The sequence below is a fragment of the Cucurbita moschata genome, unplaced genomic scaffold (assembly GCF_002738365.1).
Source record: "Cucurbita moschata cultivar Rifu unplaced genomic scaffold, Cmos_1.0 Cmo_Scf00028, whole genome shotgun sequence".
NCBI classification, from domain to species: domain Eukaryota; kingdom Viridiplantae; phylum Streptophyta; class Magnoliopsida; order Cucurbitales; family Cucurbitaceae; genus Cucurbita; species Cucurbita moschata.
Window position 1 is genome coordinate 269,647 of NW_019268544.1, and position 25,310 is coordinate 294,956.

The window sequence follows — 25,310 nt, forward strand, 5'->3', positions numbered from 1 at the left end:
ATATATTTTTTTTTTTTTTTGTCTAATTTTACCATGTTAATAGAATCCTCAAATGTCAAACAATTAGGCATAGTAAAAAATGACTAAGACTCCAAAAGAAAAGGAGTCAAGCTTGGATTAAGGGGAGATTAAGGGGAGACATACTTTGTTGGAGGGGAGGCGTTGGATGAAAGTCTCACATCGACTAATTTAGGAAATGATCATGGGTTGAGTTTATAATCAAAGAATACTATCTCCATTTGTATGAGGCCTTTTAGGAGATCCCAAAGCAAAACCACGAGCGTTTACACTGGAATACCAAAATCTCCATTGGTATGAGGCCTTTTGAGAGACCCCAAAGCAAAGGCACGAGCGCTTTGGGAGATCCCAAAGCAAAGCCTCCCTTACATTCAAAGTGGAATCTCAAAGTGGAATACTATCTCCATTGGTATGAGGCGCCAAGCCACGAGCGCTTACACTCAAAGTGGACAATATCATACTATTACGAAGAGTCGTCTAACATTTGTTTTAATAAAATTAGAAAATTGAGAGTTTTAAGATTTAAAATTTATGACTTATTTGGATATTTTAATATTTTAAATACTTAAGTTAAAATTCGTCCTTAAGAGTGAATTTCTTTATTAAAAATCCAGTCACAGTTTATACGCTTATCCAAACTCCAAAGAATGCTCCACATGGTGGCTCCGCCGCAACTCACCGTAATCGCTGCTCGCCGGTCGAAGCAGATTCCGACGAAGAATACCGAGACCAAGCAAGGGCGGAGGACCAATGCAGGGTTCGCAGGCAAAAGAAAGGAGGAATTATGGCAGTGCGTCGAGGGATGCGGCGCCTGCTGCAAGCTTGCCAAGGGGCCTTCCTTCGCCTCGCCAGAGGAAATCTTCCAGAATCCATCCGATATCGAGGTTCGTCATTTCATTTCAACGCGAAAATTAGGGTTTCAGATGGAATTTTCCTTAAAGCATTTGTTTCTTCTTCAGCACTGTGATTTTCAGTATCAATCGATATGGTCTAATCTTATGAATTTCAGCTATACAAAAGCTTGATTGGCGCAGATGGATGGTGCATTCACTACGAGAAGAGTTCACGTAAATGCTCCATCTACGCCGGTAAGATTTTCCTTAGGCCACAGCTTCCAATTTTGAATTCGAACACTGTGTTTCAAACATGAGGCTTAATTCTCCATTAACTTTCACAGATCGACCATATTTTTGCCGTGTAGAGTCTCCTGTGTTTGAAAAATTATATGGAATCAAAGAAAACAAGTTCAACAAGGTTGCTTGCAGGTCTTCTCATAAACCTTATGCTCTTTTATTCCATATTTTGTTGTTCATGAGTGGATATTTTTTGCTTTAAAATCTTTGTTCCTGATCAGCTGATTGTTTATTTAGTTTATAAACTTTGATTAACAGTTCAACAAAAATTTGCATCTAATTGGTATCTAACTCTTGAACTGTTCTTAGACATTGAATTTTGAACTACCATTCTAGATAGTCCAGTTTGTTAATACGGTAACATGACTATTCAACACGAATTTCGAAGAAAGTAGATAAACGAAAACATAACAACACACCAAGAACAAACATATTAGACTCCCGTTCGATAATCATGAGTTTCTATCTTCATCTCGACTTTGTAAAAATGTTTCCAAAATCTAAACTAAGAATCCAAACATTTTAGAAACATTGTTCTTATTTTGAAATTTAGCTAAGAATCCAAATGTTGTTTTAAGCAAGCACGATTTCAAAAATGGAAAACTAAAAACAAACGGATTAGGGGTTCAAAGTAGTGGGTGAAAGTGAGAACAATTAGTATGCAGCTCTGGCGTTTTAGGATACCAAATTCTTGTAAATGGTGGAGTTTGGGCTAACTGTTCATCTTCATCTTTGCTGCAGTAGCTGCAGGGACACCATAAAAGCAATCTATGGCTTCCAGTCCAAGGAATTGGAAGGCTTCAACAAGGCAGTTCAGGGCTCTGAGTCTGCATAGAATGCTCAAAGGTCACATATCTTTCTTATAGATTATAAAGTGTTCTTGCAATATGCTGAAACGTATATTATCATTCTCTCTAGTCTTCACTTTTTCAAAAGGAATAAAGTCTCTGTTCCTTCTGAAATCACATATTTGTGAATAGCACAGTAACAGTAGCTTAACAATTCATTCAATTCTTGGTGAACAGATGGAAGTTCAAACATTTGACTTTTGGAGCAAAAGTGCTTGTTAATTACTCTCGAGGGAATTGATTTATACAAATGAAGAATTACGTACATTTGGAGATAGTTCTTCTCTTATTTAGGCTCGATAATATTCTTAATATCGATTCTCAAATTTGAAAACACTTCGATTCTTAGAATTTTCATAGAAGTAATAATTTATTCTTAAATTTTTGCTGGTATAATGTAGTTCTTGGACAATGATGAAAATTTTAGCCTGTAACAATTTAGTATTTGTACTTTATCAATTCGATTTTTACTATATAATAAATCTTTATCGTTTATAAACACATTTGATCCCTAACAAATTTTCGATCAAGATGGTTAGAAAATTTCATTGAATTTTAATGATGTTCTTTACCATTAAAACTAAAACGGTAAGAATTTAAAAGTACATTATTAAATCGTTACTAAATGGTTCCAAAGTTCAAAAGACTAGGTGAAGTTATAAGAAATATAAACAAAATTAATAGGAATAAGTCCAACGCAAGATAAATTTGAACCAATATAGAATGAAAGTTCAATTTGGGTTAAGCCTAAATTACAACTCTTCGACTCCGACCTAATTCATCTTTACCTTAATTCGCCGTCTTAGTTCATCTTTAACCTGATTCGCAAGGAAAATGTAAGGAATTCAAAATGATTTTCATATAAATATTCATCTTTAACTTAATAAGCCGTCCTAGTTCATCTTTAACTTAATTCGCAAGGAAAATGTAAGAAATCCAAAATGATTTTCATATAAATATCTATCTTCTATCTTCAACCGAGGAGAGTAAGCTATTCGTCACTCCAAAAGCTCTTGCTACACTAAAATCCTTTGTTTTAAGCACCACATCACATACAATTTCCATACAATTTCCATACCGCTAGCAAATATTATTCTCTTTGGGCTTTTCCTCAAGACTTTAAAACGCGTCTGCTAGAGGAATGTTTCTACACCTTTATAAAGAGTGTTTTGTTCTCCTCCCCAACCAATGTGGGACATCACACATGGTGTGATAAGCACCCCATCGTGCAATTTCTTGTGTGTTAAGCACCACATCTTGTACAATTTCCTCTTCTTTTACCGGCTACGTTCTCTCATTTAAACAAATTTATCATTAGTATTACGTAACTACCAACTATATGTTTTCTTTATCTGAACTTGTAAAGAAGAAAAAACATGCTTGTTAATCTTGCACATCATGTTTATGGACGAGCGAAAATATGGACGAGGGAGAGGATTCAAATGGAGATCACCATCCACAAAAAAACACAAGAAAAAGCATCTTTCAGTAACAACACATTAAAATTTACGAACTAAATTTACCGTTGTTTTCACGTGAAGGACAAATATATTTTTTCCGCCCAAAATTTGGTAACAACACAAACAAAAGTTTATGGACTGAGTTATTACTTTCTCGAGAGAAAGGACGAACGAAATATAACCAAATATTGTTGAGTTGAAGCCATAAAAATGGTGTACTAACATTATTAGTAAATTGCATGTCTAGGGACTGAAAGAGTGCCTTCATTGGCATGTACCTCAGAAGATAAGAGCAATGGTGTGTAGCACATGTTAGCCACTACGCCGACGGTCTGCGCAAGGCATATCTCTTGCCTGAAAGCAAAGAGGAAAAGGATTCTTATTCGGCTTCTTGTTTGTTCACTCTGGAGGAAAGAAATTTGATAAAGATGCTTTGGCAACTAACCTGGTGATGATGCCTTTCTTTTTCTCTTCCTTTAGCTGCTTTTCATCCCCTCCAAGAAAGCTGTTCAGAATATTCTCGTACTCAAAGCTAAAAATGTTGCTAAATATGGTGTTTTCTTATCCTTTTTCAAGTTTATATAACAGGGCATACTACCAACACTTTGATCCCCCAAGACACAACTTTTGAGTATCTGTTATGAATTGCAGTGGCTCTAACTCCATTGGCCTGCTCATGGCCAATGCAAACAGCTACGACTACCCCGGTCGGAGTCCCTCTCCATTTTGGACTGGTTTTACAGGCCAACACCAGTTTTCTGATGGAGACCCAATTGAAGATGATCCCGAGGGTGAGCGGACTAACCTCAGTTGTTTCGAGAATTCGCAGAATGAACTCGACTCCTCGGATCTCATCTTCAATGGCCAAGACCCTTATGACAATCAAAGTGGCTGCACAATGGAGAATAGAGAACTCATTCTCTTCCACAATGAGGATCAAACTGAGGATTATACTGGTGATCCTAGAAACCTATACTATGAATTTGATTGGGCTTGTTTTCGATATTGGTTTGGACTTGGAGAAGATGAACAAGACTGGAATGGGCAAGAATTGAGACTAGAACAAGACTGCAGTTCTGAGGCTGTGGCCCTCCTAGAATCCATCCTGGGGTATTGGCCATGAACTAGACAACAATTGGCTGAATGCAATGTAATCATATTTTTTACCAGAAGAAATAAGAAGTTTTCCGTATTCTATTACACCAAAGTAAGCAAAACTCAGGATTCCCTATGGTCGCTCTCCCTCTAGCCCCCTACATATATCTCTTCGTACCATTTTAGAGGATGTTCTTCCTATGATCAATGAACAAAGCAGAAATTTCATGATATTTCTATTCTAACCCGAAGGTAATAAAAGAATATTATGCAAAATGAGTATCTGTACATGTATTTCTCTTTCTTGATGTGTACCAAATCTTCTCAAATTACATCGTTAAGGCCCAATTCATCCTCGATGTCATCCCCATCTTCAAACAGCTTCAGGAATCTGGCCTGATCTTGCTCTCTTCTCTTTTTTTGCCAATACTTGTATCCTATCACCATACCAACAATTAACACAGTTGAAACTATAACACTGATAAGTATGATTGCAGCAGCATGCATTCCCTTTTCTGTATCGTGTGAATGTGAGCTTGAACTGGTAACTGCAAGTATCAATTTGACAAATTCTTAAATGCAGATTGTAATTCTTCAAAAACACATGGACAAGTCAACAGAGTCATGGTCACAGACTTGTTTAAAATAATTGAGAAGCAGGCAAGAAGCATGAGTGCACGTTCATTGATTATGCCATGCATAATTAACTAAAATTCTAAAGGATCTTGGGAGAGTTTTTCTTTCTATTATTATTAGATTAATTTTCTTTCGAGCGCTCATACTTCATTTAGAATCCTGTTGAAGGCTTCAAAGTTTCCAAAATGAAAAATGTTACAAGGTGTTCCCTCAAAAGGTGTGGATTAAGGTTTTATATGGTTGCATTCATCTTAACTAAATGTGAGATCTCACATCGGTTGGAGAGGAGAATGAAGCATTTCTTATAGGGTGTGGAAACCTCTCCCCAGTGGATGCATTTTAAAACCTTGAGGGGAAGCCCGAAAGGAAAAGTCCAAATAAAACAATAATTGATAGCGGTGGGCTTGAGCTGTTACACTAAAAGAGGCGGAATGTAAGGAAAGAAAAAGTGATACAGAACTTCAAGGATACTAAGAACAACAAAGCTTATATCTATATGTTCACGAATCGTGTTTATCTTCAAACTCAAAAGTTTCCATGACAAACAACTAAAATATCTAAGAGAGTGAATCAATAAGATGATTTCCCCTTTTTCTTCACATGCTGAGGGAACCACCATTAGTGGAGGAAAGCAATATGATCATTCACATCTAGAAGGGAACTGATTTATTCAGTAATTTAAAACTCAACAATTACTCAAACCATATACAGTTTAAACCTTCTACATAATTGCTGTATGAAGGCCACATTAATTCAACTAAAAAAAGAGTCATAAGCTATAGAATATTACTAACCATTGGAATAAGCTGTGCACTCCAAGCACAGAAAAGTGGCATTGAACTCTTTTTTGTTGTATCGAACATATTCCCCATCAGGTGCAGTAAAATCAGATGGACATAACTCCCATTCTTCAAATACATCATCAGATTTAATGCTGTCCTCCTCATAGAACCCACATCGCTTACACTTTTTGCTTTTAAATTCAGTCAATGGCTGAAAGCACAGAGATAGTATTTCGACATTGGAACCAAAACAACAATAGTAAACAGTGCCATTTGTTACTGTGTATGCAATGCAATCCCTTTCCTCAGTTGAGATAAATGAAAGAGGAAATATGTGCTTTTAACCAAAACAGAACTCTTAAATTAAACTATGTTTCTTGCAACAAAGAGTTCAAAAGGTCTTTGTTTTGAATGACATAGAAAAGTTACAATCGTCATATTAAAATTTCCTAATGGTATGTTACTTTCCAATTTGTATGAAGAACTTTAATCATTACATAATTAGAAGCAAACAAGACACTAAAGTTTCCACCAGTGTGTGTTTTTTCGTCGGTAAAATTTGACCTACCCCGTTTGATAACTATTTGGTTTTTTTTGTTTATGAAAACTAGGCTTGTTTCTTCTCAATTTTTTTTCGATAATTCGTCTTTTTTGACTGAAAATTTTGGATTCTTATCCAAATTCAAAAACAAAAACTAAGTTTTCTTGAAAATGACTTTCTTTAGCTTTCAAACCTATGTAAGCTTAAATCTAAAAATCAAATGATTATCAAACGTGAGTGAATTACAACATCCAATAAAGTCAGGCATGAAAAGCAGGAAAAGCAAAGTTGGAAAAGCTTTAAAATTATTCAAAACAACTCAATGAGAGACCACAAACCTGCCAAGATTCTTCACCATTGAAGCTGTATAGAACATGCTCTTTCTGTACATCAGGCAATTTCGTCTTATTTCCCCCTTGACATTTAAAATAAACAGTCGGTTTCGAAGCTAACCATTCGTGCGTCTTGTATATTACGATGGAATCAAGCGTAACAACCGCCGATTCTTCGCCCTCTGAAAAACATTTCCAATATTCAAACCCCGACTACAAAATGCCAAATAACAACGAACACAGAAACCAAATCAAAGCAAAAACAACAATCTCACATCTATTCGATTAAATTTTACCTGAACAGCAGCTCAGAGATGCCGAAACAAGAAGAAAAACCGTCAAAACTTCGAAACTCGTACTACACCGAATCGGCATATCGCGAATTAATCAAAACCCTATACGCAACCCGCCTGAATCAAATTCAGAAAACTATAATCACGAATATCGGATTTCTGTTAGAACGACGGGATCAATGAGTTATCCGGCGACGGAGAAGGCGGTGGCCGACTTGTTTTACCTCCGATTCAATCGAACGGAAGCTTCGAGGGTATGACGATTTGGGTCCTTGGCGTGCGAACAAACCCGTGGGGTAATGAAGGAACTTGGGGTCTTGCGTTTGTCATACGCTTACACCAATGGTAAACTGTCAGTCTGCCCAAATCTTTGCCACGTGTTGTGATATCCATGTCATCGGGTGATGATGGTTACGTGGCGTAATCTGGAAGGCTGGGTTTGCATAGCAACCGATTGCGATTTGCCATCGCTTCTCGGCCGTAGTATGGAACTGCTGTACTGGATTATTCCCCCTCCCCCCTGAATGATGTAAGTTTGACTTCTTTTTATCTTTTCTTTTCACAACATTTAGGTTGACATTTTATTAAAATAAATAAATAATGTGGATTTTTAAATCTATGTAAAATAAATTATATTATGATTCTTTTTTTTTTGTTTGTTTTTAAAAAATAGTCAAATATTTATTAGTAAGAACGTTTTATGAAGGATAAATGATATACGTGATGTGACAACCATCTAATAAAACCTCTAAATGCTAAATGTGACTATCGTACTTTTGTAGCTCCAAGATAGTCATTGTGCGCTACTTGTTCTAAACTAGCGAACAAGTTAATAGTGAGAAATTCAAACTTCGCGGACAACATCGACGTATGCTCGAGTCTCAAATCACGTTTGAGAGAAATATTTTAGGAAACGTGAGCAAGAAACTCGTTGAAAATAATTTGAAAAAAAGCAATGTTATAAGTGAAAAGTGATTCGGCAACAACAACGATTTTGATAGAATATAACCCGAGTAAGAGGATAACTAGTCATATCCCCTATAGTATATTTTGAGACATTTTAGCCCTTGAGGGTGTAAACATGGTCATACATCCTCATATTGATACAACATGAAATAGTAAAGACTTATTTAAAACGAAAGCATGTAAAAGAGGTTTGGAATGGGCATGCGACCATGGGCAAGCATGACCGAGACATCCGACATACAGTCATAGACAACACGCCTTGAACAAGCATAATCGTGGCACTTAGCTCGTGTTGTATGTCACAATTGCACTCTTGATAGCAGTGGTGGACTTGCGATTGTGCGGCACTCACATTCCAACGACAAGTGAGCTAAGCCAATTCGTTTTTACGTTGCCTACGGCCAAGCGACGTATGCTTGAGCCTCTGGCCTCGGTTTAAGAAGAAGGTTTTAGAAAACGAGGGCAGAGAGAGATTTTTGAAAGAGACATTATATATGCAAGTAAGAGAGTAACAACAACGACTCACAGTATATAACTTTTGGTAGGGAGAAGTTGACAACTAGTCATATCCCCTTATAGGACATTCGGAGGCATTTCATGTCTGGCAAGCCTAGACATGATTTTTTCGAAACGTCATACTTCCTAGAAATACAAAAGTAAAACACTAGAACATGGAAAGACATAAAGAGTTTGGCTTGTCATGGGCATCCGGTCATGGGCAACACGCCTTGGACGAGCATGACCATGACATCCTCCCCCACCTAATTGGTTGACGTCTCTGTCAACCGACTACTTTCAAACCTGGCGATGTGAGTGGCTGCGGAGTCCAGATCTTCAGCGCGTTCCCAATTGGTTTCCTCCGTAGGGAGATACTTCCATTTGACAAGGAATTTGCGAATCTTCCGTACAGGCCTTCCTATCTTCGTAACTCTATCGGCTAGGATCTCCTCTATTTATTTGGTGTCTCTTTGTTTCAGAACGATGCTCGGTCTAGTGATTACATTTCGCTAGTCGTCGTCTGGGTCAGGGTGATAGGGCTTCAAGTTGCTCACATGAATTACTAGGTGGATTTTCATCCATGTGGGTAGCGCAACTCTGTAGGAAGTAGCCCTGATCTTTTAAGGACTTCAACCGGGCTTTCATATTTTTGAACTAGTCTCTAGTCCTTTCGGCTGCGAAATCTGATCTGTTCTAGTCTCAACTTGATGAGGACTTGGTCTCCTGCTCGGAATTGGAGGGGGCGACGCTTCTTGTACGCCCACTTCTTCATATGCTTGGAGCTTTCTCCAAATATGTCCAGGCTATATTTGTTGTATGCTTCCATTCTCTTGTGAAATTTTGAGCTTGAGGGTTTTTTCCTGCATAAGGATGATCAATAATATGGGGCAAAGCCGACTGTCGTCCACTTACAATTTCGAAGGGGCTCCTTCCCGTAGAAGAAATCATCTGACAATTGAAACAGAATTGGGCGATATCTAGTAGTTGTATCCAGTTCTTCTGGCGAGCGTCGACGAAGTGACATAAGTATTCTTCGAGCAAGCAATTGAACCGTTCCGTCTGTTCATCAGTTTGAGGATAATAGCTCGAGGAGATGTTTAAATTCGTTCCCAAGAAGGTGAATAACTCGGTCCAGAATGTGCCAATGAATATACCATCCCTATCACACATGATGCTCGATGGAATGCCCCATAACTTTACAATGTGTTTGAAAAATAGTTGGGTTGTTAGTTCAGCTGAACATAATTTGGGGTAGGAATGAACGTCGCGTATTTCAAAAATCGGTCTACGACAACCAAGATGGCGTCATATTCCCAATTTTTGGGAGGTGTGTTATGAAGTCCAGAGACACACTTTTCCAAGGCCTTGTTGGCACGGGTAGAGGTTCCAAGAGTCCCGAGACTTTGGTTTTCTCGACTTTGTCCTGTTGGCAGATGAGGCACATCTTGGTGTACTGCATGATGTCGTCTCGCATATTTGGCCAGAAGTACCCTTTTTTTGTATTAAGGCATATGTTTGTTGCCACCCAGGGTGTCCGGCCCATAAGGTATCATGACATTTCTGAATAAGCTTCTTCCCTAGTTCTCATGTTCTTGGAACGTCTAATCTGTTTTCCTTTGTCATTAGAAGGTCTCCCTCGACCCAAAACTGTCGTGTCTTCCCAGCTTTGGCTAGTTCAACGACTGCTTTGGCCGATGGGTCTGTATGTAAATGTTCTTTGATGATGTCGCGCATCGATCCATCGATCTTACATGAGTGAATATGGGCTAACATGCACAGGGCCGCATGTTCGCCCTTCCGACTCAGCGTGTCGGCTGCTTGGTTACTCTTTCCTGCCTTGTGTTCAAATTTGAAGTCGAATTTAGCTAATGACTCTTGCCACCGGGCTTGTTTTGCCGTCAATTTTGGTTGATCGAAGAAGTGGCAAATGGCGCTGTTATCCGTCTTCACTACGAACTATGATCCCAAGAGGTACTGTCTCCAGACTCGTAGGCAATGGACCACATCCGACATTTCTTTTCGAAAAGAGTGTACCTCCTTTCAGTATCATTGAGCTTTCGACTTTCATAAGCGATGGGGTGGCCTTCTTGAATAAGGATACCGCCTAGGGCAAAGTCGGAAGCATCCATCTCTATTTCAAATGGTTTAGTAACATCTACTAATCCGAGGACAGAACCCTTCGTCATGATTGCCTTCAGATCTTCAAAGGCCATTTGACATTCATTTGACCACGACCAAGGGTGGTCTTTCTTCAAGAGTTCTGTTAATGGGGCGGCTCGTCGTGAAAATCCTTCGACGAACTGCCTATAGTAGTTTGTCAATCCTAGGAAGGATCGCACATTAGATACTAAAGTAGGGATTTTCCACTCTTGGATAGTTTTTATCTTATCACTAACCATACTGATCTGTCCACAACTGATGACATGTCCAAGGAAGTTGATACATGTTTGTGCGAAGACACATTTTTCTTTCTTGACGTACAACTAATTCTGCTAGCTTCAGGTGCACTTTGTGTTCCTCCAAGGTTGTGTTGTATATAACTATGTTGTCAACGTATACTACGACGAACTGATCCAAGAATTCGTGGAAAACCTGGTTCATTAACGTGCAAAACGTAGCTGGGGCATTTGTCAAACCAAAGGGCATTACCAGGTATTCAAAGGCCTCATATCTTGTTATACACGTCGTCTTGGGCTCGTCCCCTTCGGCGATACGTACTTGGTAGTACCCTGATCGTAAGTCCAACTTTGTGAAGTATTTGGCCCCGTGTAGCTGGTCAAATAAGTCGAATATTATCGGCAGTGGGTATTTGTTGCGTATCGTCACCTTGTTTAAGGCTCTATAATCAATGCACAGACGCAACGTCCCATCCTTCTTTTTCTGAAATAATACGGAGGCTCCGTAAGGTGCCTTTGCTGGACGGATGAATCCTACGTCAACAACTCATCTAGTTGTTTCCTCAATTCGGCTAGCTTAGGGGGAGCCATCCGGTATGCGTTCTTCGCTGGGGGTTTAACCCTAGGGAGGAGTTCAATTTCGTGACAATGCCTCGACGGGGTGGTAGTGTTTGTGGTAAACTCTCTGGCATTATGTTGGCATAACTTTCTAGTACATGCTTGATTTTGTTTGGAATAGTTTCCTCCGTGGTCATTTCTTCCATCAGGGGTATACCTATAAATGTAGGTTCCTCTCGTGCGAATCCTCTTTTTAATTGTATGGCCGAGATCATTCTAAGATTGCCTGGTTGCTTGATGCTTGCAGGTATCACTGTGGGGTTGTGGTCGGTGATCACCAAGCATTTCGCCAGTGGCATTGGAATAACTTTGTGTTCTAGGAGGAAGTCCATCCCAAGTACCACGTCGAAGTCGTCCATGCGAACCACGACAATATCCATTTCTCCTGTCCATGTCCCTAATTTGAAGGGGACTCTTTTAGAAACTTCCACAACATGCAAGGCCTCGGAGTTGACAGCTTTCATTTTTTCGGGGTCATTTTCTATGGTGAGTCCCAATCTTCGTGCTTCTTGGTCGGCGATGAAGTTGTGGATCGCACCTGAGTCTATCAAGGTGCTCTTGCTTGGTCGGGAGTTTATTGTTGCATCTACAAACATGAGTCCTTTCTCTATTATCTCCTTTGGGTCGACCTTCCATTGGAGGGCTGACAAGAATTTAAGCGCACCCATTCAGGGGTTGTCCTGATCTTCCCTCCTGTCTGCCGTAGTCTCGACTCCTGTGTCATTGCTCTCTTGAATGGACACTTGAAGTGCACTGAGAGAGGCCCGATGAGGACAGTAGGAAAGTCTGTGGAGGCTTTTACACAATAGACATTGTAAAGGTGCCATCGGCTAGTTCTTTTGAGGGTAAGGCCTCGAGATGTCCCCGCTTGATTATTCTGAGAAGGTCTATCTGTCCACCCACTTGGTTTGACGTTACTTCCGTTTAGTCTATTGGGGCCTTCATTTCGATGACCTGGCGGTCTATATGTTTTGCCTCCAATGTTTGGGGCCTGTGTTGTTATTCTTTGGAAACTCGCTTCGTTCCCAAAGTCTAGGAGTCTCTCGACGCTGGCAATTGCGGTAGCTAGATCTTGAACCTTTTTCTCATGTATTTTTGTTTTGGCCCACGGTTGTAACCCATTTATAAAGAAAAATACTTTGTATTTCTCTGATGTGCCCCTGATATCTAGCATCAAGGTCGAGAACTGTCTGATATAGTCCCTTATGCTTCCAGTTTGTTTCAGGGTTATTAGTTTTTCCATTGCTATATGTTCTACGTTTTCGGGGAAGAATTGGTTCCTCAACTCTCTCTTGAGGTCTTCCCACGAGTCGATGGTGCCCAATCAATTCTCGATGTTTTGCACCTTTGTACGCCACCAAAGTTTTGCATCGTCTATGAGATGCATTGAGGCTACTGTCACTTTTATGTCGTAGGTACAAGTCAGTCGTGGCTTTGAAGTACTGTTTGACATCAAAGATGAAGTTCTCCAACTCTTTGGCGTCCCGGTTCTCTTTAAAGGGTCTGGGGTCTGGGAACTTCAGTTTGTTGGATCTTATATGGGTTTGCCTAGCCGTGACGTTCTCCATGGCTTTCATGGTCACCCCAATTCGGGTGTTCATGTCGGCCATCTTTTCTTGGATGACATCAATCGTTGTTCTGAATTCGTCAACTAATTCGTTAAACAAACTCATCATGGTATTTTGTAGCACGTCAAACTCTTCGCCGCGTCCCTCCTTGTGCGCAACAGAGCTATCGGGCCTACCAAAGGGTCTTGAGCTGATCGTAGGAGTAACTCTTTCTTCGAGCGAGGCCACTCAAAACATTAGTTCTGCAATTGGCAACCCATCCAGGCAGTTGTCCATTGCGTCGATTTGTACGACTTTTCCATTCAATTCCGTCACCCATTCTTCCAGGAAGCGGATGGTGTCAGGGACTTCTTTGAGGAACAACATTTCCTCCTCTATTAAAGTAAGCTGGTCGGCTTGTGATTTGGGTGTCGACTTTGTCGTCGACATAGTTTCAATCTTTGCTATGTCACGGAGCTAACAAAGTTCTGATACCACTTGTCACAATCGCACTCTTGATGGCAACGGACTTGTGATTGTGCGACACTCACTTTCCAACGACAAGTGAACACTAAGCCAATTTGTTCTTACGTTGCCTACGACCAAGCGACGTATGCTCGAGCCTCTAGGCTCGGTTTAAGAAGAAGGTTTTAAAAAATGAGGGCAGAGAAAGATTTTTGAAAGAGAGGTTATATGCAAGCAAGAGAGTAACAACAACGATTCACAATATATAACTTTTGGTAGGGAGAGGTTGACAATTAGTCATATCCCCTATAATACATTCTGATACATTTCATATCTGGCAGGCCTAGACATGATTTTTCGGAAACGTCATACTTCATAGAAATACAAAAATAAAACACTAGAACATGGAAAGACATAAAGGGTTTGGCTTGTCATGGGCATGCGGCCATGGGCAACACGCCTTGGACAAGCATGACCGTGACACTGTATGGGCAACCAAAGTGTGAGCTGCCTCATTGACGTTCGTGTGAGTTAGAATAAAGCGTTTATATGATGGGTTTGTAAATATGTTTTTAGACCAATGTAACTTTGCAGAAGTGTATACGAGTTAAGTTGAGTGGGTTTGGAGAACTTTTAAGCCAACCCGAATCCAAAATTTCGGGTTGGCTGGATTGGTGAGATGAAGTTTAAGTTGAAAAAAATATAATCAATAACCTCAAAATCTTAGTTGGAACTTTAGAGGGTGAAGCAGCCACTGCCACCGCCCCTCAGCTCAGTGAACGAGTCTTAAACTCTCATATCTTCTTCAATCCTTCACCAACATCGCCTCCTTTCCCAAAAATGTCGGCCCTCGGTCTGCTCCGTAAGGCACTTCGATCGCACTTCGTTACTCCTTCTGCAAGGGCAAATCATGGCCTCCCTGTGTTTTTCCGCCAATCTCCAAGATTCTTCTCGACGGAAGGGGAACAACCCCCTTTAGAATCGCCCGCCGATCCTTTTCTCGATACATCAAAAACAGCAGGTATGAATCTCGTTCCAATGTCTTCGTCGAGTCCGGGCAATGCTTTTATGTGATATATCGGGAGAGGTTTAGGGTTTATAGATGGTGGCGGGTGAAAATTTTGGGAACAATTTTCTTTCTCCTTTACTCGATTTAGTTCTTATATCTTTGATTTTTGAGATATTTGGAATGCATTTAATCGCAACAAAATCATTTTGGAGTACTTACTGCTATTCTGGTGTCATTTCTCGTCTGATTTTGCGTGGTGCGATGCGTAATGAGTTTTTCTTTTCAGGTTTGGTTTACGGAAAATTGTCTGGTATCACAAGGAATACACTAAAGACGGACATTGTCAATTTGCTGGAAGGGTGTAATTTGAATTTGGATGATGTCAAAGTTGAATACAATCGGAGTTTCACACCAACCTCTATGTAATATTCTTCTTTTTAGCTTATATTGGATATAGATGCTTCCCATTCCTACTGCATTGATTGAACTACAATGATCAAAGAATATCTAATTGCCCTTTTGATCCTTCGATCATTGTTTGAACTGCAATGATCAAAGAATATCTAACTGCCCTTTTGATCCTTTGATCATTGTTTATGTTGGATGAAAGTCCCACGTCGGCTAATTTAGGAAATGTTCATGGGTTTATAATCAAAGAATACTCTCTCCATTGGTATGAAGCCTTTTGAGGAAGTCCATAGCAAAGCCACGAGAGCTTATGCTCAAAGTGAACAATATCATACCATTGTGGAGAGTCGTGTTCATCTAACATGGTATCAGAGCCATGCCCTAAACTTAGCCATGTCAATAGAATCCTCAAATGTCAAACAAAGGACTCCAAAAGAAAAAGGAGTCAAGGCTCTTTGAAAGCATAGTAAAAAATGACTAAGACTCCAAAAAGAAAAAGGAGTCGAGCCTCGAATAAGGGGAGACATACTTTGTTTGAGGGGGGGAGGTGTTGGATGAAAGTCCCATATCGCGGGTAATTTAGGGAATGTTCATGGGTTTATAATCAAAAAATACTCTCTCCATTGGTACGAGGTCTTTTGAGGAAGCCTAAAGAAAAGCCATGAGAGCTTATACTCAAAGTGGACAATATCATACCATTGTGGAGAGTCATGTTCATCTAATCGTTTGAACTGCAATGATCAAAGAATATCTAATTGCCCTTTTGATCCTTTGATCACTTTAATACAAGTGCATCCTTAACCCTGGGTTAATTAGCTTACTTGTTAATCTATTGATTATGTGTTCTTTAAGTGTGTTGTAACTTGTAATCTTAAAACGGATTGCATTTCTAAGGAGCAACTCAATCGATTATTTAAGAACTATGAATATGTATTTGAGTAACACTTTGTTTGAGGTTGGTTTTCATTAAATATTTATGGATGATGTAATCAGGATGATGCAGTTCCCTTCCCGTCAGGCTTATGATAATGCGTTTCGAGTGATTGGAAGAAAAGGTCGCTTGTACAGATTGGAGCGGGTGATGTTTTGATGAATACATATCTAATAATGGATTTGTTTTTTGTTTTTTTTTTTCAAAATTTGAGAATGCTATAACTTTTATTTCTGAATTTCAGGCTGATCGTTCGCAGTGGGACATTCTTTCACCTTACAGCGGAAAAACTGTAATGTCATTTTTTCTTAGAACTATGAACTCATTATCAATAGAGAAATCTCTATTTTCAATTATATTCTTGTTTTTGCCCTTGCATCTTTGATTTTGATGATTAGAAACCAATTATGAGATCCCATATTGATTGAAGAGAGGAACGAGTGCCAGCGAGGACGCTGGGCTTCGAAAGGGGATGAATTGTGAGATCCCGCAGCGGTTGGAGAGGGGAACGAAGCATTCTTTATAAGGGCGTGGAAACCTCTCCCTAGCAGATGCGTTTTAAAAACCTTGAGGGAAAACCCGAAAAGGAAAGCCCAAAGAGAGCAATATCTACTGGCGCTGGGCTTGGGCTCTTACAAATGTAAGATCCCACGTCGTCGGTTATTCTTTTATAAGGGTGTGAAAACCCCTCCTTAGTAGACGCGTTTTAAAAACCTTGAGGTAAAGCCCAAAAAAGAGAATTTCTGTTAGCGGTGGGCTTGGGCTGTTACACCAACCCATCCTACTTTGGCTTTGTTTGTCTAATAACTAGAGAAAGGTATCATGTGGTTGAATGATATGGTTTCAAGGATCAAGCATGCATATTCAATGGATCGTTCCTTGTGTTCTTTTTTGTGTTAAATTATTTAGAAAGAAGTAAAAATGTTAGCTAAGGTCCATGTGGTTAGAGTCTCCTTTTAGTACCTTCTCAAGATTGAAATTGTAATGACTGCTTCAAACCAGGAAGGTTAAAGGTTTTTATCTTAAGATCATTTGTAAAAGATAAAAACATGCACCGTAGTGGTTAAAATTTCAACTGACTTGAAACTTCAAGACTGAGGATTGGCTACCTTCCTGGCCATAGGGTTGTACTCTCAACACTCGGGTTTGTTCTGAATTTTCTTCTGTGAGGTTCAATTTTCTTTGCAATATATTGTTCTCTAGATGGGGAGAAAACTGATACCACTGAGGATTTGAGCATTTATAGGTCCTTCTGCAAGGAATACCTCGAAACGCATTGGTAGAAGATGTCGAACGCTTCTTATTGGGCTGTGACTATGATGCAACCTCGATCAATATGTTTTTCAGGTAAAGATCGATAATTCGTGACGAAGTTCATAATTAGTATGCATTACTTGTAGGAACTTTTGTGTGATGCATCATTTATACATCATTGTAGGGCGTCCTTTCCAGAACCCATGAGACTGGCTACAGTTCTGTTCCCTTCACCAACACAAGCAATGCACGCATTTCTTACAAAGAACAGAGGGTTTTGCCTGAACAACCAAATTTTGATGCGGGTTCTCCAATAATTAGCAACTGTTATCATCTATATTCGACGCATATCTTGTGTTGGCTCGATGGCTGGGCGTTTTGTTAGTGTTATGAGTATGACTTGAATCTTCGTTATCTCAAGCCTTCAGGTACTAATCACATTCGTTCAAAGTGACCTTAAAATCTTTCTTTTTTCACCAAGTTTTCTGTTTGTTTGGGCTAAAGAACTGCATCTGTAAGGAAGGATATTTGGATTTTGAAGTTATTTATGAACAATAAGATTGTTGAAGTTATATGATGTAATGTTCTGTACAAAAATGTCCCTAATCACAAACAAATATAAGTATGTCCTCTTGAATCAATGGGAGAACTTTTGTGCACTTTTGTTTAAGAAATAGAACTGGATGTCAGTTTACTTGGAGTGTTCATTTCCGACGGCGGGACGGGGTCTAACTAGGTGGAGAATGGAAGAGAGTAGGAAAGAAAAAGCAGCGAGCTATCCCCGCCCCCGCCCCGTCACGTCCCATTTGCAATTTTTTAATTAGTTTTTTATTGTCGTCATTGATTGTAACAGCGTTACCCCTCTGCTAGTAGATATGGTTCACTTTAGCCTCTTACTTATTGCCATCGGCATCATATTTCTAAAGCGCGTCTACTAGGGAATGATTTCCACACACTTATAAATGAATGTTTCATCCCTCCCTCCAACCGAGGTGAGATCTCACAATTCTCCTTCTTGTGGCCAGTGTCCTTGTTGTCACACCATTCGGTGTCTAGTTCTGATACCATTTGTGCCTTAGTCCATCGCTAGCAAATATTGTTCGCTCTAATCCGTTACATATAACGGCCTCATGATTTTAAAATGTTTCATTCTCTTCTCTAACCATGGTTATTATTATTACATATATAATATTAATTTGTTTCTATCAATAGGTTTTTTAAATCGAAATTTTAAGTTGAGATTAACTATTTAAATAAAAAAATTTAAACGAAAAAAATAATCCCTTAATTGAGAATCCGATTTCTATGAATTCTTGAGAACCCGATTTTAAATCTTGAGAATCCAATTTCATTTTTAAATCATGCTTATGAAAACTATAAACAAAATTACCCATTATAATTATATGCTTAGACGCGGTAAAAGCAAAGAATGAACAAGAAAGAGTGCCTAAACTCATGGTTCTTCAACCCTTTTACTAGAGTCATAGCTTATCTCAATTGAGAGTCCTGCACTGCTGCGTCTTATTTAGACCGCTGGCAGCCTTAGCTAGAGCTACTGTATGTAACATTGGTAACATTGGGGTCAAATATGTCCTGCGTTGAACGAAGATGAACCAATATAGGACCAAATTCCTTCATACTCCCATTCAAAAAGAAAGGGAAAAACAAAGAACCTAGAATTTCCCTCAGGCTGCAGGCTCTGTTGGCAACACAAATTTACTGTCCTCACTCTTCTTCCTACTCCTCTCCATTTCTTTGGGATCGCCCCTACTGTTTCCACTCTTGTTCTTCCTGTTCTTCTCAGCCTTCCTGCTTCTCTTCAGAGTCTTCCGTGCTAATGTTCTCAATGGAACTGTTATGTCCATGGGCAAAAGCACCCGCTCTACACCATGCCAATCGAGATCTTCAAAATCTCCATCTTCGTACTCCACTCGGTACCATCCTGTATCGTTGTCGAACTCGATTATGACACCGTAGTAATACCTATCACCGAACATCTTGTTTACAACCCTTCCTTCTAGCCACTCACCAAAACCTGTACTTCCTCCAAGTAAATTTTCATCTTTCAGAGAATTACAAAGAGAAAGGGCAGTGTCACAAGCAGGTATATCAGGCACCCCATTAATTACAATAGCAGGCTCTCCTGGTAGTTCATAAACATTGGAAAATGATGGTTCAGTATCCTGTTCATTTTTCGGGATCTCCATTTAAACAACCTTTATTTCGAGCTCGCAGCAAACGCACCGTCCTATGAAGAAAAAGAAACATAACAGCTTCAGCTTACTAAAAAGGGTATGTAGCCAAAATTGGTGTTTTGTTGATTGGGTCAGAAGGTCATCAGAGCTCAAACTAAAATGAAAGTGAATTAAGCAACATACATGGGGCAGAAGAAAAGGAGGATAATGAAAAAACATACCTCGTCGTTTGCTTATTTTAAGAGCATCTGCTAGTTATACTAAATTCAATAAATATGTGAATCTCACTTTAGCAGCCCTGTCCCTAGTTAGTACTTCCAATCCAATGACAACATTACATATAACTTGTAACAACCTGAGCCCACCACAGGCAGAGATATTATCCGACTTGAGCTCCAATCCAATGATAACACTACACATCACTTGTAACAATCCAAACCCACTACTAGCATATATTGTCCGTCCGACTTTAGCTGTTACAAATGGTATTAGAGCCAGACATTGGGTAGTGTGCCAGCGAGGACGCTGGGCCCTCAAGGAGGATGGATTGTGAGATCCCACATCGGTTGGAGAGGGGAACAAAGCATTTCTTATAAATGTGTGAAAACCTCTTCCTAGTGGACACGTTTCAAAACTCTGGGGGAAACCCGGAAGGGAAAGCCCAAAAAGGATAATATCTGCTAGCGATGAGCTTGGACTATTGCATCACTAAATCGGTCTGAGCTCCTACCCATGTTTTCTTGTAAGAGAAGTACAAGAAATTATTACCATACAAGAAATAATGAACAAAAACCAGAGGTTACAGGCAAAATAAAACATCAAAAAATCAAAATTTACTTGAAGTTCTTTCAACTTCAGGTCCAACCTTCATTTTCAACTTCTGAGGTATACCCTATATATATACATATCTATATATATATATATATACATATCTATATATCTATATATATACATATCTATCTATATATATATAACCCTACACACACATGTCAGATACATGAGAAATTTCTGCTTCTTTATTGTATACAATACTTTTTGTAGTGGCTCAAAGATGGAAATATCACTGAACTTAAACAAATTAGATTCTCTGGGCAAAACAAAACAAAGCTAACGTATCTTTCCAATCAAATAAGACAGATGAAGAATTATATGTTCATGAGTATTCCTTTCATCCAGAATAAATTCAAATAAAAAGGTAAAGGTAATTAGCCCCGAAATCTATTTGGTTCAAATTTGACCAAACATCAGCAGGCTTCCTCTGCCCAAAAAAGCATGCCCGTGTTCCATCCATCAAGTTTCAGAGGCAGAATCAGATTTCAAAACTTCAAAAGCACATTTGAAACAAGAAACAAAAACAGAGAATGATTTGGCGGCTCTCTCACCAATAATTGAGAAACCTGGAAGAAGATGCTTATATATAGATATCTAAGCCTCAAATTTCCTATTTCTTCTCCAATGAAACAATCATAGACCCTAAATCAGTATTAAATACCTCTAAAACACCTTTCGCAAGCAATTCGAGGCAACGAAAACCCTTTCGATTAAATCAGAGGTTTCTCTAATTCCAAATCAATACTTTGCTAGGTCAAAACCCTCGATTAATCATACAAAAACCGATCATTTGGATTCCCAGGAGAAATTACTATTCCTCTGATAAATTCAAACAACATGGAGTAGAAATCATTAGTTCAATTCGAAAGATGAACTCACAGAAACACACCTGTGAAAACTATTGGTTCAATGACGATTATCAGTTGCTCGAACTCCTCTCCTCGTCACCGTCTTCTGCAAATAAAGAATGATTTTTACCTAAATTCCCGCATTTCTTACACACCATTTTTATTTTTATATTTAAAATTTATAAATCGACAAAATTCACAATTAAAAGCTATAAATTGTATTTTAGCTAATTTTTTTTATATAAATTAATTCTAAATTATTAATTAAACTAATATTAACTATTATTGATGGAGCTTAAACTTGAAGACTCATGAAATAAATGCATTTCTAACTTAAATAAAACATATAGGAAAAAGAAATAAATAATTAAAATAAATTAGAATTTAGCACTATTTTAATTTAATACAATCATGCATATGAATCCATTTCTTAAAGAAAGGGCTTTAAAAGTGGAGTCGTCGAGTGCAATGCAAGAAATTTTGGGAAAGTAAAAAGTATATAAGTCACAATAATTTTTTACAATAAAAAAAATTAAAATAAAATATAAAAAAAGTTCACATCATTGAGAATGATAATTTCTACCTATGCCCTACCCATTAAAAATTTGTTTAAGAAAGATTGAATAATCCGTTAAATTTTTAATTGCAATTTTTAATTGACGGTTTAGAATCTTATTAAATGTAAAAGTTTATGTATGTAAAATAATTAATTTTTAAAGTTTTGAATATTTTCGAGTCTTTCCTTTCTTAAACCTTCTGAAAAAGAAGAAATTGCTGATAAACGACTATGATTTGAATAATGATTTATTTTCTTGTTTACCGTGAAAGAAGACTACTTACTCCTGCTCCTCTTCGAGTCGAGCTACTTCCTCTTGCTGCTTTGTTCCTCTCCGTCAATTCATTCATTTAGGGTGAGAGTGAAAACTCATGCAGTCTTTCATCTGTATTCAAAGGGGACAAACTTGTCGGCAACCAACTAAACTCCTTGTCCAATTTAGATAGGCATATTAAAAATTTATTATACAAGAAAAGTAGTGAGAAGTACATCCAAAATTTCAGAAAACTATTAAATATCTTAAACCACCTATTTGAAATTTCGCTAGTTTTTAATTAAAAAAAGAAAAAAGAAAAAAAAGTAAGATGAATGAGGTGAAAATGGTAAATTTACCATGTAGCTTTCCAAAAATAAAAGTTTTTTTTTTTTTTTTTTTTTTTTTTAAAAAAAATTACTANATAGACAACCAAAACCTTCACAAAAAACTTTATGTCGTACATGCAGTTGCAATCTCGAACATGTATGTTGAGATTCATTAAAATCTTACGTGAAATAATTAAGGGGAAGATCATGAGTATATAACTAAGAAGATAGTGTCTAACTCGACCAAAAAAAAAAATTTTTTTTTTTTTTTTTTTTGTTTAAAAAAAATTACTAGAAATTGATGATAGCAAAGGAAGAATAAAAAGAAGGGACAAATCTTCAAAAAAGAAAAAGAAAAGAAAAAGAAAAAAAAAAGAATTAAAAATGACGAAAGAGTCCAAAAACATGCCCTAAATTTGAAATTTGAATCTGTAAGATACTTCATAGACAGGAATAAATGTGAGGCGGCAAGGGAAGGACACAAAAGTCAGGGACCTCACGTGACAATCAACCGCCAAGTAAAACCTTAATTTTAATATTTTAAAATTTTTTATTTTCTCTTTGGGTAAAATATAATTTGAAAATGGTCCAAATGGGCATAATTTATTAAAATAAAATGGTCTACAAAATTATATTCTCATTAAACTTATAAAGAAAATCAAAATAGGCTTTAATTAAAAATAAAAAGAAATTGTGTTCAATAAAGCAAATAATAATAATAATAATGGGATCCAAATAATTTATAATATTCTAAAATGAAACTAAAAAAAAAAAAAAATGAAGTTAATATGATGAAATAATCATAGACTATGGCAGATTATTGCTTCACAAGAAATCCATTATGTGTGTGCAAACAATGAAGTGATCATTATAGTTTAGAAGTTCAACCACCAAAGCTTGGCTTTTGAAAAAGGTAACCAAATTGTTCTATGATGTTCAGTAAATTTATTGGTTTGGACAGGAATTGCATGGGCTTTGAAGAGCAGAATAGTAAACAAAAGGGGGAAAGGATGAACACCTGTCACAAAGGCTGTGGGTTTGGGTTCTTATATAAGAAAGAGGCCAAAGGCCAAGGAGTGTTCTGACATTGATTACAACATCATCTTTGTTTTTTGAAACAAACAACTCCGAATCAAGTAATTCAAATTTCCAAAATCCCTTCTCTTCTCTCCCCAGATTTCTAACTATTTCATTTCTCATTGCTCTGCTAGTTTTCTCTCATTTTGAGCTCACAGATTGCTTTCATGGTGCATGTAGCAGATTGCTGAAGCTAAGATGGTGGCTACTACTTGCAAAGAAGATGGACAATGGAGGTGGATTCTCTCTCTCTTTTCTCCTCCATTTCTCTGTTTCTTTTCTTTTTTTGTTTTTTTTTTTGTTTTTTGTTTTTTGTTTTTTTTTTTTCCCTCTCTTTGTGGTTCAGAATCTTGAGATGGATATGAGTATTGAGAGTGAAATGGATTGATTTGGTTGCAGTGGAAAGAAAATGGAAGTTGGAGAAGGTTTGAAGACTTTAGAGTGCTTAAGAGGAAGATTACTTGCAGAGAGACAAGCTTCGAGATCGGCCAAAGAAGAAGCAGAGATTATGGGGAAAAAGGTAATGGAGATTTTCTTGATCACATTTCACATTCTGCATTTCTCTTTGATTCCATTCTCTAACATTGTTCTTCTGTTATTGTGAAGTTGATAGAGTTGGAGAATCAGATTAGAAAGGAGACAGAGGCAAGGGGCAAAGCTGAGAGGAGGCTTAAACTCCTGATGAAGAAGCTTGAATCCCTCAACATTGCCTCCACATCAGTAACCTCAGAAAATTCAAATTCAACAGAAATTTCCACAAATTCCTCAGCCACAAAAGAAACTCAAGTCCAAGAATCAAGATCAGAGAGTCTCGTTTCAACAATCTCGGACAATAAACGCGAGAAAGTTCAAGAAATCATCATAGATAACAAACCTAATCAGATTTCTCCAGATCGAGCCAATTCAAGCCCTAACTCCAAATCTCCAAACAATTCCAACACCGATTCCCACCGATCCTCTCAAATCTCTCAAGTAAAATATCAAAGGTACCAAAATTCTATCACAGTGTATCAAAACTTCACCACTTCTACACGAATTAACCTAGGCTCGAGACTAATCGAGACTACCAATGCTTCGTAATTGTTTGAAGCTTTTCAGCAGAAGGAAAGGAGAGAGAGAACGAACATTACATAGATAAGTTGGCCGCGTCGGTCCCCGGAGCGGCACCGGCGGCGACGAAGACGAAGATGAAGGGAATCCATGAGAGGGGAACAGATGTTCCTGATGCTGTAAAGCAGCACGTCATCAGAGGAAACGTCCAGAGGCCATTTGAGAGAAGAAATCAAATGAAAGCCATAATGAGTATGTAAATTAATTCTACTTGTTTGTAATATTTTTGAAAGAATCTCAATCTCTATGTCATATTATATAATAATAATAATTTTAATTTTAATATTTACAAACTGGCATTTGTAATTCTTTTTCTGAGAGAGAGAAATTATTTTTTTTTATTTTTTTTTAAATATTCTTTTAATAAATGTAACCTCAAAGGCTGGACAAAATGTCTCGAGAGGAGGTTAAAGATTCAAATGGCTTTTGTAGTTTTCTTTTTTTTTCTCTAAATTATAAAAAAAATATATATATACTTTTTTTTTAATTACTGACTGGTTTGGTTGTAGTTAAATGAAAATAAAAGTATTTTTTATATGAGGGATGTTTTCTTTTATAAGTTTACACAATAAATATATACACATGTATGTATATATGTGTATATATATATATGGTAAGAATAAAAAGTTAGGTATGACATTAAATTAATTTGTATAGTGAACTTTGGAGCTTATGAAATGGAATCTAAATTAGGTTTAGATGAAGAAAAAGTTGGTCTAGTTGACTCGAGAATTGTAAAACAGCATAATATCACATGCTTTTCAGTAGAATATAAATAACCCAACATGCCATCATACATTATCGACAATATACATAAATCAACGACATCCATAGGGGATTTTTCTTTTTCTTATTTCTTCTTTTTTTTTTTTTTTAAGTCC

At 37.8% G+C, this 25,310-nt stretch overlaps 5 protein-coding genes across 11 annotated transcripts in view; 3 read left to right on the forward strand and 2 right to left on the reverse strand.

Annotated features, from left to right (window-relative positions):
• Nucleotides 1–17,807, forward strand: part of LOC111463377 — a 29,786-nt gene extending 11,979 nt beyond the window's left edge. Inside the window, exons 2-8 of the mRNA XM_023107297.1 lie at nt 5,175–5,181; nt 14,356–14,649; nt 14,924–15,059; nt 16,039–16,123; nt 16,221–16,268; nt 17,223–17,323; nt 17,415–17,807. Of these exons, the coding sequence (XP_022963065.1) occupies nt 14,469–14,649; nt 14,924–15,059; nt 16,039–16,123; nt 16,221–16,268; nt 17,223–17,323; nt 17,415–17,547 (684 nt within the window). The 5' untranslated portion in view covers nt 5,175–5,181; nt 14,356–14,468 and the 3' untranslated portion in view covers nt 17,548–17,807. The remainder of the gene's footprint in view (nt 1–5,174; nt 5,182–14,355; nt 14,650–14,923; nt 15,060–16,038; nt 16,124–16,220; nt 16,269–17,222; nt 17,324–17,414) is intronic.
• On the forward strand, nt 603–2,288 carry LOC111463379. 2 transcript variants are annotated; one of them, XM_023107302.1, is made up of 5 exons: nt 603–902; nt 1,028–1,106; nt 1,196–1,283; nt 1,893–1,997; nt 2,177–2,288. In XM_023107302.1, exons 1-4 carry the CDS (start codon nt 666–668, stop codon nt 1,984–1,986), a joined length of 498 nt encoding a protein of 165 aa, XP_022963070.1. In that variant the 5' UTR covers nt 603–665; the 3' UTR covers nt 1,987–1,997; nt 2,177–2,288. The 2 variants fall into 2 exon arrangements, with proteins under 2 accessions (XP_022963070.1, XP_022963069.1); XM_023107301.1 differs by having other exon boundaries at nt 1,893–2,288.
• On the reverse strand, nt 3,528–7,444 carry LOC111463378. Of its 4 annotated transcripts, XR_002713880.1 has the most exons (6): nt 7,142–7,443; nt 6,852–7,027; nt 5,985–6,183; nt 4,844–5,102; nt 3,905–3,964; nt 3,528–3,813 (listed from the first exon to the last, which is right to left on the reverse strand). XR_002713880.1 is itself a non-coding variant. In XM_023107299.1 (5 exons), exons 1-4 carry the CDS (start codon nt 7,218–7,220, stop codon nt 4,879–4,881), a joined length of 678 nt encoding a protein of 225 aa, XP_022963067.1. In that variant the 5' UTR covers nt 7,221–7,443; the 3' UTR covers nt 3,528–3,964; nt 4,844–4,878. The 4 variants fall into 4 exon arrangements, 3 of the variants coding, with proteins under 3 accessions (XP_022963067.1, XP_022963068.1, XP_022963066.1); XM_023107299.1 differs by having other exon boundaries at nt 3,528–3,964; XM_023107300.1 differs by lacking the exons at nt 3,528–3,813; nt 3,905–3,964 and having other exon boundaries at nt 4,763–4,991; nt 7,142–7,444.
• Nucleotides 17,808–18,718: 911 nt separating the features above from the next.
• On the reverse strand, nt 18,719–24,538 carry LOC111463339 (dirigent protein 17-like). 2 transcript variants are annotated; one of them, XM_023107230.1, is made up of 4 exons: nt 24,450–24,538; nt 21,945–22,045; nt 21,146–21,210; nt 18,719–19,480 (listed from the first exon to the last, which is right to left on the reverse strand). In XM_023107230.1, exon 4 carries the CDS (start codon nt 19,435–19,437, stop codon nt 18,916–18,918), a length of 522 nt encoding a protein of 173 aa, XP_022962998.1. In that variant the 5' UTR covers nt 19,438–19,480; nt 21,146–21,210; nt 21,945–22,045; nt 24,450–24,538; the 3' UTR covers nt 18,719–18,915. The 2 variants fall into 2 exon arrangements, with proteins under 2 accessions (XP_022962998.1, XP_022962999.1); XM_023107231.1 differs by having other exon boundaries at nt 18,719–19,478; nt 21,136–21,210.
• Nucleotides 23,226–24,691, forward strand: LOC111463336. Of its 2 annotated transcripts, none has more exons than XM_023107228.1 (5): nt 23,226–23,378; nt 23,500–23,555; nt 23,719–23,839; nt 23,926–24,305; nt 24,410–24,691. In XM_023107228.1, exons 2-5 carry the CDS (start codon nt 23,518–23,520, stop codon nt 24,627–24,629), a joined length of 759 nt encoding a protein of 252 aa, XP_022962996.1. In that variant the 5' UTR covers nt 23,226–23,378; nt 23,500–23,517; the 3' UTR covers nt 24,630–24,691. The 2 variants fall into 2 exon arrangements, with proteins under 2 accessions (XP_022962996.1, XP_022962995.1); XM_023107227.1 differs by having other exon boundaries at nt 23,503–23,555.
• Nucleotides 24,692–25,310: the final 619 nt, after the last annotated feature.

What these genes read in the sequence shown, in the direction of transcription:
- LOC111463379 (XM_023107301.1), top strand. Translation starts at nt 666, where the DNA reads ATGCTCCACATGGTGGCTCCGCCGCAACTCACCGTAATCGCTGCTCGC. An exon ending in TAAATGCTCCATCTACGCCG is followed by an intron (nt 1,107 to 1,195) that starts GTAAGATTTTCC and finishes TAACTTTCACAG; the next exon opens with ATCGACCATATTTTTGCCGT. An exon ending in TTCAACAAGGTTGCTTGCAG is followed by an intron (nt 1,284 to 1,892) that starts GTCTTCTCATAA and finishes TCTTTGCTGCAG; the next exon opens with TAGCTGCAGGGACACCATAA.
- LOC111463336 (XM_023107228.1), top strand. Translation starts at nt 23,518, where the DNA reads ATGGTGGCTACTACTTGCAAAGAAGATGGACAATGGAG. An exon ending in AAAGAAGATGGACAATGGAG is followed by an intron (nt 23,556 to 23,718) that starts GTGGATTCTCTC and finishes ATTTGGTTGCAG; the next exon opens with TGGAAAGAAAATGGAAGTTG. An exon ending in CAGAGATTATGGGGAAAAAG is followed by an intron (nt 23,840 to 23,925) that starts GTAATGGAGATT and finishes GTTATTGTGAAG; the next exon opens with TTGATAGAGTTGGAGAATCA.
- LOC111463378 (XM_023107299.1), bottom strand. Translation starts at nt 7,220, where the DNA reads ATGCCGATTCGGTGTAGTACGAGTTTCGAAGTTTTGACGGTTTTTCTT. An exon ending in ATGGTGAAGAATCTTGGCAG is followed by an intron (nt 6,184 to 6,851) that starts GTTTGTGGTCTC and finishes CTGTGCTTTCAG; the next exon opens with CCATTGACTGAATTTAAAAG. An exon ending in GTGCACAGCTTATTCCAATG is followed by an intron (nt 5,103 to 5,984) that starts GTTAGTAATATT and finishes TGATACTTGCAG; the next exon opens with TTACCAGTTCAAGCTCACAT.
- LOC111463339 (XM_023107230.1), bottom strand. Translation starts at nt 19,437, where the DNA reads ATGGAGATCCCGAAAAATGAACAGGATACTGAACCATCATTTTCCAAT.